This window comes from Anguilla anguilla, chromosome 8, assembly GCF_013347855.1.
Source record: "Anguilla anguilla isolate fAngAng1 chromosome 8, fAngAng1.pri, whole genome shotgun sequence".
NCBI classification, from domain to species: domain Eukaryota; kingdom Metazoa; phylum Chordata; class Actinopteri; order Anguilliformes; family Anguillidae; genus Anguilla; species Anguilla anguilla.
Genome location: NC_049208.1, coordinates 18,145,568 through 18,159,452, shown reverse-complemented (window position 1 = coordinate 18,159,452; position 13,885 = coordinate 18,145,568). Strand labels below are relative to the sequence as shown.

At 39.4% G+C, this 13,885-nt stretch overlaps 1 protein-coding gene across 8 annotated transcripts in view; it reads left to right on the top strand.

The window, feature by feature from the left end:
• The window catches only part of LOC118233858 (microtubule cross-linking factor 1), a 37,892-nt gene extending 35,089 nt beyond the window's left edge, over window positions 1–2,803 (top strand). For 6 of the 8 annotated variants that reach the window (XM_035429893.1, XM_035429897.1, XM_035429895.1 and 3 more), the window contains exon 14: window positions 1,479–2,803. In XM_035429893.1, coding sequence (XP_035285784.1) covers window positions 1,479–1,691 — 213 coding nt within the window. In that variant the 3' untranslated portion in view covers window positions 1,692–2,803. The remainder of the gene's footprint in view (window positions 1–1,478) is intronic. The other 2 variants (XR_004766577.1, XM_035429898.1) reach the window with 2 other exon arrangements.
• Window positions 2,804–13,885: the final 11,082 nt, after the last annotated feature.

The window sequence follows — 13,885 nt, the reverse complement described above, 5'->3', positions numbered from 1 at the left end:
TGCTAGCAGTAGAAAAATATGTTACATGTGACGTTTCATCATTTGGTGTTTTTTGTGTAAAATTTGGATGGCACCTGACTGTACTGAAAACTAACTGCTTGTTACTTGCATGTGTGGAGACAACTCTAATGTTTGTGTTATCATTTTGTTTCTGGTGTGCTCATCTATATGGGAATATTACCATTTCATATTTGTTATACAGTATATTGCTATATATATACATTATATAGGTAATGTATTTGGGACAAATGTTTCTGACCAGCATTTCAGGATTAACTCTGATTTTACACATTTACAGAACAGCCCTGTTGAAAAGCCAAAAACATTTTTTATTTTATTTAAAATGTCTTCCTGAATTGCAATGCTAATGTAGCACAAATCTGGTAATCGGTGTAATAATCACTCATTCCTTGTGTGCCTGCATACACATTGTGTTTTGTGTTGTTTCATTTTGTTGTTTGAGGAGATGCTTAACCTGAATGCTGCTTTTGGTGGCTCATTTTGTTTTTGCGGTCAACAGCTCTTGTCTCCTAAATTTCCTTGTTTTGTGAATGCCCCTGTGCTTATGCAGTGTCTTGGTAATCAGACTGCAGTGTTTCTATAGCACAGGGAGACCGGGTATTACCTGCTGGGTTTCTCTCCTCCATTGAAAGAAACAGAACCTGCAGAAATGCATTAATTATGACTCACAGCTGTAGACGGTTGTGAGTGTTCACTTACCCATAAACTGTTGCAATTCCATGATTCTTACTCTTGTCTCTGCTCTGTGAGGAGATAATTCACACGCAACAGGGCATTGAGCAATCTGGCAGTTTTTAGTCACAGTGTGTGTAACTGTGTCACTTGAGTTTGTCCCACACCACTTTGGTCCATATTCATCTGTAATATTTGTGAAGTTCATGTTGAAAAAATATTTTCTTGTATAAAAGTGGTACATCTAAAAAACATACAATCAACAAACCTTCTTCAGCCATTCCATATCCTGGGTGAGAATTGTAGGAAAAAACTCTAAAAATAGCCTCAGAGGTTCGGTTCAGAATGCTGTGATCCAGAACTGTGCCAGTTCAGAGAATCTCTGTGGGCTGATGCCTGATTGGCTGTGACTAAGAGGGAGGGGGTTTCCCCTCTCAGTGCACTTGCAGCTCGGCTGGTTAATCAAGTGCCTGTTGTGTGCTTGCCCCCCTGAATGAAGCGCAGCTGGAGCACTGCAGGGTGAAACAGACAGTGCGCGGTACAGTATGTTGTTTGGAGGATTTGTGTTCTAGTTTGCAGCCCTCTTGAGTTGACAGAAGATGTGGGAGCACATTTGCAATTGGGAATTCTAAATTGGGGCAACAAAATGTGACTCATTTTGTATGAATTTTTAAGTTATGGAGGGGCTTCATATTTCTAATAGGAGTAAATACTGAAAAGCTTGGAGGTGGAGGTGTTACTCTGCGATGGGCTCTCTCTAACCTTGTGTGTTGTGTCTCTGAAAGGAACTACCACGCTCTCCTGTAGCTCCGCCCCTGGACTCCTGCTTTTTGAGACCCGCCCGTCCAGCCAATCAGCGACCGCCTTCTCGCTGGGCGGCCCGCTCCCCTTCCTCCTCTCCGCACTGGTCCCAGAAGCCCGAGAGGAAGTTCCACTTCCCACCGATGGAGCCCAGTCAGGTGCTGCCGGAGGCCGAAGAGCCTGGTCAAGGACAGTAGCCAAGCTCTGCAGAACATCCCCCCTTTACACCCACCAAAACCAACTTCCCTTACCAGTGCCACAGACGACACCTCCCATGCAAACAAGGACTGAAACCAAGGAAACCAGCCTGACAGAAACTATCCTGGGAGAAACCAGAAGTGGACGCCACAGAAACACAGATCTGGAATGTGTTCAAATGATAAACAAATCTGTTAAAGGTGCCTGCGTAAACTTCTTGAGTTTTTGATTGTACATATATATACAGTATATACATATATACATAGTATATATATATATTTATTTATTATATATATATATATTTTAGTCTCCATCTTATTTTTTGTGGATTAATCAGATGTGTTTATCAGGTGCAAAGGAAGGCTATGGTTTGGTAGCCTCTTATTTCAGCTGCCTCATTGTCAGGACTGCTTCACCTGGAAGTTTCCTGTTTTTGGCACATTTAACATGTTTTTCCCCTTCCGGTGTAAACATTTATGTCCAGTTTTCTTTTAAGCGTCCCCGGACTTCCTGCAGTGAAGCTTGAACTAAAAGAAAGCCCAATTGTGATTGTAGGAAATATGAAAATGTTTTCTTTTTTAAACCTGCTTAATGTTGAACAAGGTAAGAGAAAGCATGATGTCAACAAAGGTGGACATTTTTGCTTTAATGAATGAATGTTTTGCTCTGTAATGGATGCACTACAGTGGTTACACAGCCAATTAAAATGACAGGAAATGGCCACAGATTGTCAGGCAGTTGTGCACATCAGTGTAATATTTGATCAGCATGCCTCTTGAATACTAGCACTTTAGTGCATGTATGTATACAAGCTAACGTGTGTCACCATCACCCATAGTGTGAGCCACAGAACACCAATTTAAAAACTTTGTGAGGGTATTCTTGTACTGTAGTTTTGTTGTAACCTAATTTGCATCAGTTTAATTCCAAACGATTTTTAAAGTAAATGATTGTACCTAAAAAATGTATTTGTACAGCTGTTATGAACAGACCAAATTTTGTTTTGTTTATGTTTTCTTTTAGAAGAGCAAACACTGATTGTAAAAATAAAATGAGTGTTGTCATTGGAATGTCAGTGTAAGACCTGGTATTAAATGAATGTATGTTTACAGCAAGTGTTCTGCGGTTACTTATTTTTTGTGAAATCTGAAAAACAATTTAAAAAGTGTTTTTTTCTTAAATCCCCTTCAGCCCTTTACATTTGTTCTACATTTAAATTTAAATGTAGAACAAACTTTTGTTTTTAAGTATATTGTTATAGAAGTATATCTTACGTTATAGAGGTATTTTGTATTATAGGGTATTTACAATATGCCTAGTCATTTGTCAATCTTAAGGAATACTCATGTTTGAAGTAACATTGCATGTGAAATAAAGCTATTTTTATTTAGAAAACAAAATTTTGCACAAAGATTTGCACACTACCGTTGTAGTCCTGCTATGAATTTATTTACACACTTCGTTTTGACCTACAAGGAACTTTTCAGGAAACAATTATTTTACAGATTTTATTAGGTTTTTATTTGCACCTTTTGGGGCTTGTATTATGGTTGTTCAGCACAAATGGACCTTTTAGACTGAATGGTATGTCCTGATAAGGTGTAATATCCCAATAAGCTGAAACTGATAAGGTGAATGATGTGTTTCACTGTAACATTAGAAATGTTAAAATTGCTTGAATCTTTAGTCACAGTGCTAGCTGTCATCAAACATTTTCTAAATCCTGAGAGTGGTCAAAAATACATTTCCAGTTCCAGCAATTTCCAAAACAACATGGGAATTCCATTTCCTACAGTTTCCTATTCTTTGAATTCAGTGACCCATTGTAGACACACCTAAATTAAAATGTAATAAGAAACATTTTTAATCAACAAGCCTAATTTTATTTATATATACAATTGCATCACCAATATCGATGCCTCTAGCAGGTGAAAGTCAAAAGATACAAAGAGGTCATTGTAACCATGGAGAACTGGAAAAGTGGTGTTTATTATGCTATTCATGTTAATTCAATAGGCTGGAATCACGGTTTGGAACACATCCTGTGGATTACAACAGCCAACCTGAACATCTTTTGCGGTCATTCAGAACATCCCAGGCCCACAAAATGAGTGAGTAAGGAGATTGTGGTGCGATCTCTACAATCTATAAAATCCTACAGCATTACTATTGATATATATTGAAATGTTAACAGAATTCATGATGATGGGCATACTTCAAAAGAAATATTCAGAAAAGGTTCCTGATCCTCAAAGAGATTTCCCCCCATTTTATGACATTTTTATTTATCAGGAATTATGGAGACTCTGTGTAATGTTTGAAAAAGTGGCTGTTAGCCAGTTACAAAAATGGCCAGATTGGAACAAACATTCAGATCCTGGCTGATTGGGCTCAATACCCTGTCATAATGAATAATGGCAAATTGTACAACGTTTGATTTTAAAAAGAATGATGTGACTTTCCTGTTTGCTTATTCCTGTTTGCCTATTCCTTTTCAATCTGTGTTCTGTCTTGTTGGCTGATGGGTTTTAGATGCAAGCTGCCTTTCAGATTGCTACAGTTTTAGAGCTAACACCGCACTGGCTTAGTTTCCAAGCAGCAGAACATGAAGAAATAAAAATCGATTTGAAATGGTTGTACTGTGGGTATGCTACACTGAGTCACTAATATTTGATTCTAGAAACAACTGAAAATTTCTGAAAAATGGGCCTTTGTGTATCTTATATAACCACATAGCTTAAAATTAAAATTAATTACTAAAATAATTTTAATATGTACTGAGTGAATCCAGGAGTGAAAACTATCTGATCTCTGGATCTAGATTAGGACACAGTATGACTATTGGAGGGTGGAAAAAAAAACCTGTAATTTTGACACTGTAAATTTGCCTGTTTTACTGAAAGCTGATTTATGGCAGTATGATACAGCATAGTACACAAACATGCTGCTGAAGATTGGCCCCTATATTTGGATCCCTTATTTGTGCATTTTCAAATGTTTTATCCATGTATTTTTCACAGAAAGAGCTGTGCTTTTGTCCTTCCCTGGTATTTCCCTGGCTCACTGAAAGCTCATGTGTGGTTTATCTGCAAGTTGCAGGCCGTGCGTGACACAGGAGGATTAATGATGTGAAACAGTTCTCTCAGATCGGGCTCCAGCGGCAAATTACACTTTATCAGTGCCAGCACCACGTCCAAGTCTTTCCACTTCACCCATGTTTAATATAGAGATGTAGAATATTCTGTTCAGTTTGTCTCTACACATTCATTCTCTTAATTATTGGGTAACATGACACATCTTTCTACGTACAGAATTTTTTTTTTTTTTTTGATTGACGTAGAACACAGCAGTGATGGGACCTGTCTGGATTTGCAAATGGGAATTCCAGAAGGGGGACACAATAATAGAGAATAGCATGCGTTCAAATATAGGGTTCCTTTTATTTCATATTATCAGGGACTGTTTCCATCATTTTTAAAGGCTCTTGGTCATTATCACTTCTTATGGTTTCCAGACCCACCGCTTATCTGCTGTATTTACTCATTCCCACAGTTCCAAAGGTTTTCATTGTGTGAGATTAGTTTCTCTAGGACAGCTTGGTGGAAGAAAGGCGATGGGAAGAGTTGGATTCTCATTCCTCAAAGTCTGACCTTACAGATGACCCAAACAAGGGTGACTGTGGCCAGATGCCCACTTCCAATGTATTGCACAAGCTCAGCAGAAATCACAATTCTACGTAATTACCAGAGAGAATATGTGTTAATCCATCTGTTTCAGCTGTAATACCCAGGGTAGTTCAGTGAGAAGATACATTTTTCATGTAGAGTGTTAAATACTTAATATTCCCATGGCTAATATCTGCTGTACTTGCCTGTAGCCTGCCTCAAGCAAGCAGCATTACACATGTGCATGTAATGAACATTTAATTCAGACTTTTTTGTAAAGGTGCATTGCATGACATAAAACCTTGTCACTGTATGTCCTTTCACTATACTAAACACAGTTTTATAAACATTCATTCATCATTTGGAAAGGGGTGTTAACTGAATGCAGCCCAGATTTTGCCACAAAAACTGAATTTCATCTTCAAAATTGCATGCCATTTAGTAGAGCACATAATGACTTGGTGGCAAGTGTTCAAAAGCTGAGTTGTCTTTTTTCTGAGTACGGTCAAGATCAGTTGTTTATAAGTAATCTTACAAAGGCATGCTTTTTTGCTTAGCAAATATATCAACCAGTTTCTTTCATATCTCTGCCTTCAGTAACGTGGACAGCAGCAGTATAAACCTGCTGAGAAACCACTGGCCAGCAGTAATCTTAATCTGCAGGAAAACGCAGCTCAAACTTAGTTATACTCTGGGAGAATATTCTCATGTACTTTGTTTTCGAAACTCAGTTTGCCATTGTAGTGGAAATGGTGCTATTTCTGGGACAGCAGTGTTTTAAATAGTGTATTTACTATGGCCCAGTACTTGTGTCAGTACACTTGTTGCATTGAACTTACTCAGATATGGCATTCAGCTTTAAAAACCACAACCAATACTGTTGTTCAGAAGGCATTGGGGGGGGGGGGGGGGGTTTGGGGTACCTTCTATTCCCATTCACTGGTTCTGTGATTAAAGCAGCTGGCAGTGAGTGAGTGAGTGAGTGAGAAAGACAGTGACAAAGACATCTGCAATGTAGTCTCGGCAGGTGAAACCTGAGTAAATAATCTATGTAGCTGCTAAATAAATGCAACAAAACGCTGATTGCACTGGACAGGTGGCTTTTGCACTGAATAATTTAAAGCGCTGCGACTCTTTGAGCATAACCTGTCTGATAGTACAGACCACATGGTAGAGATCAATTCAGAAAGAAGGGACATGGCTTTCAGTCCTGAGACTAATGACACTTCAAAGGTGCTTTATTGAATACAAAACTAGACAAAGTAAAGATGCAAAAGAATAGAAATTAAAGCGACAATGAATTGATGTGTTTGTGGATATGTGTGCTTATGTTACTGAATTTTTCTTGTACTTCCAGACAGGCCAGAGCAGACTGAAACCTGCTGGGGCTGTGCTGGCAGTGGCTAGTGTAGGTCTGTTCCATCAGCACTAAGCTAAAGCTAGTTATCCTGTAACTTTCTCAGTCGTGCATTTTGGCATACTTGTGACTGCCGGACTAGTATGAATGCAGCTATTGCTGTATTTTTGAAAGAGACTTATTCCAACAGTCTGAAATATGATGTCATAAAGCTACCGACATATGGCATATTCTGATCAAGACATCTGTCATATATTATTTGGGTTATTGGAGCGCTATTTGGGCATTTATGCTGCTTATTCCGAATGTCCATCTCAATATGGGTTGTCATGACAGTTTGCAGCTCATACGGCCTGCGGGTGTTGTTTCGGTCAGCACTGCTGTTACTAGGCTAGCCATGGCGTTTTAATATGAGCCAGACAGCTAGCAGTTTGCAGGCCACAAGGATGGAAGGCCCTGCAAAGAAGAATGATACAACATTTTTGGATGGAGGGAGAAATTATCCTACCTTTAAAAAATTTTGAAAGGTAAATAAAGAGCATAAGGAATGTAACGTTACATGGCCCTTTTACATTTAATCAGACTATGCATGGCAGCATGTGAATATGAAAATAACATTTCTCACTAGCCATGTAGACCGCTTATTTGAAATATTGTCTTATTCTGAATTATTGCAATGACCAGAATGTTGTGTGCATGAAAATGTAGTTATCGTTATAGTTGATGATTTGGTATATTGTACTTACATACTAAAATATTCAATTTAGATGTGTTGGAAGTTTAGATTTTGTAGGTAGGTTGGGAATGGTACCAATTTCCTGATGTCCAGATTTTAGTGAACTCCAGGCTTTTAGCATAAGGCAAATGGTACTATATTTGATGCAGATTACATTTTTCCATTATTTATGAACAGGAGATAATTTATGTATGCATTTATAACTGTTGCTTGATCTTAACTGTGTCATTATTCAAATCACTTTAATCATATTTCAGGAGATTGTGAAAACATGAAAAATATCCTTTTGCTGAAATCATTAATGATGCACCGGAGTTTTCCAGGCTTCTCTGTCCTAAGGAGTTTTCAATAAGATCTATACTGTATGTGTTCCTATCTGGAAAGACACATCTTACTGGGTTTAGTAATGTGACCTGACACACAATTTTCAATTTTCAGGGCAAACGTGTAGCCTAAATAATATTGTCCATAATGGCACCAACCTAGAGAACATTTCTTTGGTGACAACAGTAGCACAAAGGGTGTTAGAGTGTACTATATTAATATTTTTCATAGCCTATATCAAGTGGAATTTAGTGATCTGTACGGCCTTAAAATATGTTGGACAGCATGGGTTGAAACAAGTTCTAAATGGATGAGATTTTCTAAACTGTCCATGTTTCTGAATACTTTAGAAAGCCACTGCATGTGGAAGGTATAGCATGACATACAGGAAAATCATTCCAATTTATTTACGGATACATTTAGAGGATTACAATGTTTTGATAATATTCCACAACCATTTTCAATTTACGCTGGATCACGGCAATTTCACAGCATAGTCTATGTACAAAATACAATTCATTGCAAACGAGGGCACGTTTGTCGATTCTAAAGGCTGTAAGAGTTTGCGCAGGCTGGCCTCCACTGACTTCACAGGTACAATAAAAGTTCCAGCGCCTTTTCCTTTCCTCTGGCTTCCCACTCTTAATAGTTAAAACACCACCCTAACTAGATGTTTTTTAAATGCCAATGTGTGTGATAGTTGGTTGTTGGAGAAGACATAACGCAGACAGACGTACAATATTTTAAAATTCCAAGTGAAAGCAAATTAAACGCATGCGAAAAAAGGAGGTGCTTGTGGAGGTCTGAAGCCAGTCGTTGGTAGGGCCTTTCCTTGGACGAGTTGCTGTTTGCTGTAAGCATGCTGTTCAAGGTAAGGTCAACATTAATTTACATGTCAATGGTTCAGTCTCGTAACTTGTTGACTAACGTTGTAGTTAACTCGCTCAAGCTTTTGAGGTTAAGTAATCCAGTGATAGAGATAGGTAACGTTGAGTTAACTAGGCTACGTAGTTTGCCACTAAGCAAAGAAGAATATCTGTGATTGTGAATTAATTTTGTTAGGTAACATTAATTAGGCTGCCTAATAGCAGTCTTAGTAAACCGTATAACATTGACATGCAGGTAGTGTCGACGTGGGTAATTTAGGAACCAGGGCTTGTAATTAATGTATTGTATGCCTATAGGCCCCTAAAGTGTAGGCTAACCAGAGACGGTCTCTGATACAGCCGTTGTGTTTACAAATCACTGTGGATGGAGTAGCCTATAGGTCTACGCTCAATGAAGAGTAGGCTAACACGAATTTACGAGTGAACCTGGGTTTAAAGGAACCAGCCGGCTACAACATAATGGAGAAGTTGTAGGCTAAATGTAGGCCTATGTGCCCTGTGTACAGGCGTTTGTGTTTGCGCTCGTGCTCTGTGTATAAGCAGTGCAGTTTTTCTTTGCAAAATACACAGAAAGGTTGCGGAGTGTTCATTTGTAACTAACTGATTAAATGAGACATCTGGTCCTGGTTTCCAGATCAATTTTTCACCCTTGTGTTTTTGTGCTGCGCTGAAGAGGGATTAAAAACACTTGAAATTGGCGCTTTGGGGTGCCATAACCGTTAAAAAAAAAGCATTCCAAAAAAGCACAGACTGCAGCTGTATGCAAAGATAGGCTGAGGTTAGAGAATTCCTGTAGACCACTCAAAACAATGCAACCACAGCCGCCCAACCGACTTCTATCATGGATTGTGGAGGTTGTCATGCCAACCGCTAAAAGCATCATTCATTTTCCATGAGGCAAAGGCTGATGCAGAAGGAGAGATTGTGAGGGGTGTAATGGTTTTCTTTATCTGCATAAGCATTCAGTGCTTTCAGAGTTGTGCAGGTTGTATTAATCCTCTGTCTTACTGACTCCAAATGCTTTTTGCATGTAGGGTATGAGTTATGTAATTCTGTTTGTCACGTCAGGCCATCATTGCCAGGACCTGTTCTCTGCAATCTCCCCTCACCTCAGTCCTCTCTTGAGAATGACGGTCCAACACTACTTCAAAGCAATTGTGTGGGGAGTAAGTCTTCTAGCTCTGAGATACTGAATACAATGAGAATGGATATAATCCATTTTGAGGTGGGGGAGGGGAGTAACAATGAAGGATTCTCTCCAGCTTAGCCCCCACTCAGTACAGTAAGAAACCCCCTTTCAAACTCCTCCTTTGGGACCCTTTTTTCCCCTAATGCAATTTATAAAGGGAAAAGATCATGCGTTTATAGTAGGTATTCATTTAATTCTTATTGGTCTTCAAATAAAATATTTTTTTGTTAGCACAATCAAAGTAAAATGACAATACCATGTAATTTGTAATTGTATACTGGCTTTTTGCTGAGATTTCCTCCCACGATAGCCAATTTTGGCAGCATTTTGACACCCCAAAATGATTATGGTCCTTCTTTAGTTGTTATACTGCAAATACAACAGGCTGCATAAATCCTCATGTTTGTTTCCTGCTTTGGTGAAATTTCATTGCCCCAATGTGGATGCCAGAAAGTGTTGCCTTTCTGACCACTTAGCTAAATGATATTTTGTGCTCAGCTTTCATTGACATGTATGAGAGAATGGTGTGTAAATGACACAAGTAAGTCTCCCTTTAATACTATTCTCTAGAATAAAGGACAGAAGCAGACTGGCAGGACTGAATCCAGGTCGGCCCACATATCTGCACAGATGGTTCCCATTTGGTTCCCGTTACCCCATTATCTAATTGCTTTTGAGGAATAACAGTGTACATCAAAGGTCCCTTATCCTTCAGAGTGTTTGTTCCTTCCAGTTCAAGGGGAAATGTAGATTAGTTGTGACTCCAGTGGGTCTTTATTCTTTTCCACACAAAGTATATCGGCCTCAGTTTGAATCTTTCAACTCAAGTCGTACGGCTGGAGTGGGTTTATTTGCATTAATTCTGTTTTTTTTTAGTGGTGAAATTTTCAATCAATCTGGTCCCATGATATACCATTTGAAAGTGTTAAAACTCATAGTTCTATCTCTGTGAACTGTCACGATGCCAGTGTTTTAACACCAAAGGTTCCTTTTTTTGTTACGTGTGGAGAGGCAAAGCAGAGACAACATGAATCATGGTAAAGTCGGTATCCTTATCACGGCAAGGGTCCAGCAAACAAAATTCATTGTAGTTTTTAGTCCCAAAAACGTGATAACTCGGGGAAACATTGATAGAATGTCCATTGTTTACGTAGAAATTTTCCAGAGGAAACATGAAAATTTAAACAGGAAATTTGTGCTGATGGTATGTGGTGTTTTCACTCTGACGGAGTGATACTCTCATTCTGGTGGGACACAGTGTCTTGTTTCTTCTGCAGGACAGGGAAAATGTCCCAAGTGACCATGGAAGACATCTTATATATCAGACCATCTGCTGCCTATAGTCATAAATGAGGAAACAGTTTTATGCTAGACTGCAACTGTCTCACTGGTCGTGCTACTAACACATGTCCCTCAAACCCAGTGTCTAGTCCAGTGCTTCAGACCACTGCAATAAATGTGGCCTGTTTTCTTATCTGCATACTCTTATTTGACTAAATTAAATGTTTCGAAGAGGGTAAATATAGGGTGTAAAATCTAAATCATCCAGACTAGAAGAGAAGATGACCACAAATGAACGTGGTGTAGTGGAGTAGTGGGTCTGTGACATTTATTTTTCAAAATACAAATCCAGCTGCTCTGCAGGAGTACAAGAGACATCTCCAAAGCAAAAAAACAAATAAATAAATAAATGAACCAGACAAATTGAGGGTACTATCAGAAGACAGAGACACCCCCCAGGCTCTGAGATACAAAGGCCAGAGAGAAGCACTGACTGGAGCAGAAGCCTCCTCTGTAGGCCGAATGGATGTTGCCGTGGCAACCCCGAAAATCGGCTGTGTGACGCTTACTCTCGCCTCGGCGTCCTGTTCCATGCATGTTGATTTGCAGTCTCTCGCCAGGCATGATTCCCCTGTGATGACCTCTACAGCATTGCTGCTATCAGGGTAGGTGGTGATCCTCAAAACAATGTCCTGTATGCCCATTCAGCTTAGTGATAAATTAACTGAAGGTATATAACATGATACTGAGAAAACTTTAAGCTTTTATCAAGTATGTCAGTCTAGAACAGGGACACCCAAGCTATGGCTTGACTTGACCCACCAGGGTCTTTGGTTTGGCCCATGAAAAGTGGTGGTGATTCAAAGAATGAATAATCTTAAAAAGTGATGTGACAGGGAAGAAACATCACCCAGAAGACCATTCGGCTGATGTGAAATATGAATTCTGCATTTTTGTTTAGATAAGTGACATACTTTATGTAGGCCTAAATAAAGTGAATTAATGTGCCATGTCCACCCATTTTAAAACATTATCACAGTGCTTTCGGAAGACACACAGACAAATGTAAACATAATTGGCTATATAAGGTCTTGCGGTAATGGTAAGCATTAAGCATTAATTGCCATATGGTGTACTCTTGCCTCAAGAAAGTTCAATATTTTGGCCCATGGGTCATTGTTGAGACTCATGGAACCCAGCAAACTCTAAACTTAATGCCAGATCTGGAGAATTATAAAACAAAAGGTGTCCCTTTTCAACATTTCATCTAGCATGTATTCCCATTTCTCTTCTTTTGCAAGTAAACATGCCTTACAGTGACACATGGGCGACTCTAAGCTGTGTACCCAGGTTTTTAATGCAGACACATGTCTGAATGTAAAGTAAAACCTGGGTAGAGGGTTGTGGGATGGAAGTTGGGCTGAGAACTTTCCCCTCATAGAAGATCACTGTTAATTAGTTTCTAAGAGCAGCGACATGAAAATTTCCTTGCTCACACCAAGCGGAACGTATCAGCCAGCATTGGCAGATGGGCAGATTTGTTTTAATATTCAGAAGCTGTCTTGGTCTTAGATCAAAGGTGAGGGTCAGAAACACAAAGCGCAGGTCTTTGGAGCTGCGCCTGTTTACACAGGCAGTGTCAGGTAGGTAACTGCTTACACGAGGAGAGCCGCTGGGATTCTGTGCCAAGCCATGCAACTGAGGAGGAGGGAGCAGCCCTCTCTGTGCCAGGGGATAATACTATACCTATCAGAGCGTGTTTGGAGGGGTCCTGGAGGACAGACAGCTGGAGAAATCAGGCAGGGAACTGGGACGACCCGTGGTGAGATTAGACTTGTGATTCACAACAGACATTTGTCCAGACCTCTTCATCTTCGGATGCCACATGTTTTATAATCTTGAACAGAGAGATTACAAATAAGAGCATGTCACAGTGCAGAGTTTCAGCCAGAGGGACCTAATTAAAGATAGGAGTAACTTTTGGCCTTCTCTGTTTGCTTCCAAGAAAGGATTGATATGATCATCAAAAGGCTGTAGGCTGTGAGTGCACAACATTTAGACTGTGTGATTCTAGTGTTCTGCAGGGAATTATTGTCACCAGTAGGGGGCACACATTAACCGCTCTAAATTATGTGTCCTCTTGGTTTCCAAAAAGGATATTGGTGACCTCTAGAGGAAATGACATGCTCTAGCACATTTTAGAAGAGCTTGCAATTGGCTCAGTTGTCATAGCATATTTTAGCTGGATTTAGAGCTGGAATGCATTTGAACATAAGAACACATAATGAGGACAACGGGAAACTCAGGCCATCCAGCCTAATTTATGCAGTCTACAGGGACGATCAGCACTGTGTCAAGCCTGAACTTGGACACCCCAAGGGTTTGTGTGTCTGCTATGTGACCTGATATGCTGTTCCACACTTTGCCAACTTTCCATTATTATTTATTATTTATGCTCATAAAAACTTTTTGGTATATATCCCAGCATCCTGTTGGCCTGTTTTCCTGCTAAAGCACCAAAATGTCCTGTTAATTTAGTTATACATTTTCCTGATACAGCTTTCTCATTGAGATGGGCATTAAGCAGTAATTAAAAAACATCACATTTTACATTTTTATGGAAATAAAAGTAACTTTAATCAGTTATTCATTTACCAGTTCAGCAGAATTGCACCAGGTGGATATTGGAACACAACTGTTCTCTGATAGCTTTGTCCATAGAATTAGCGAATATAATGCATTCAGTAAAAGTGG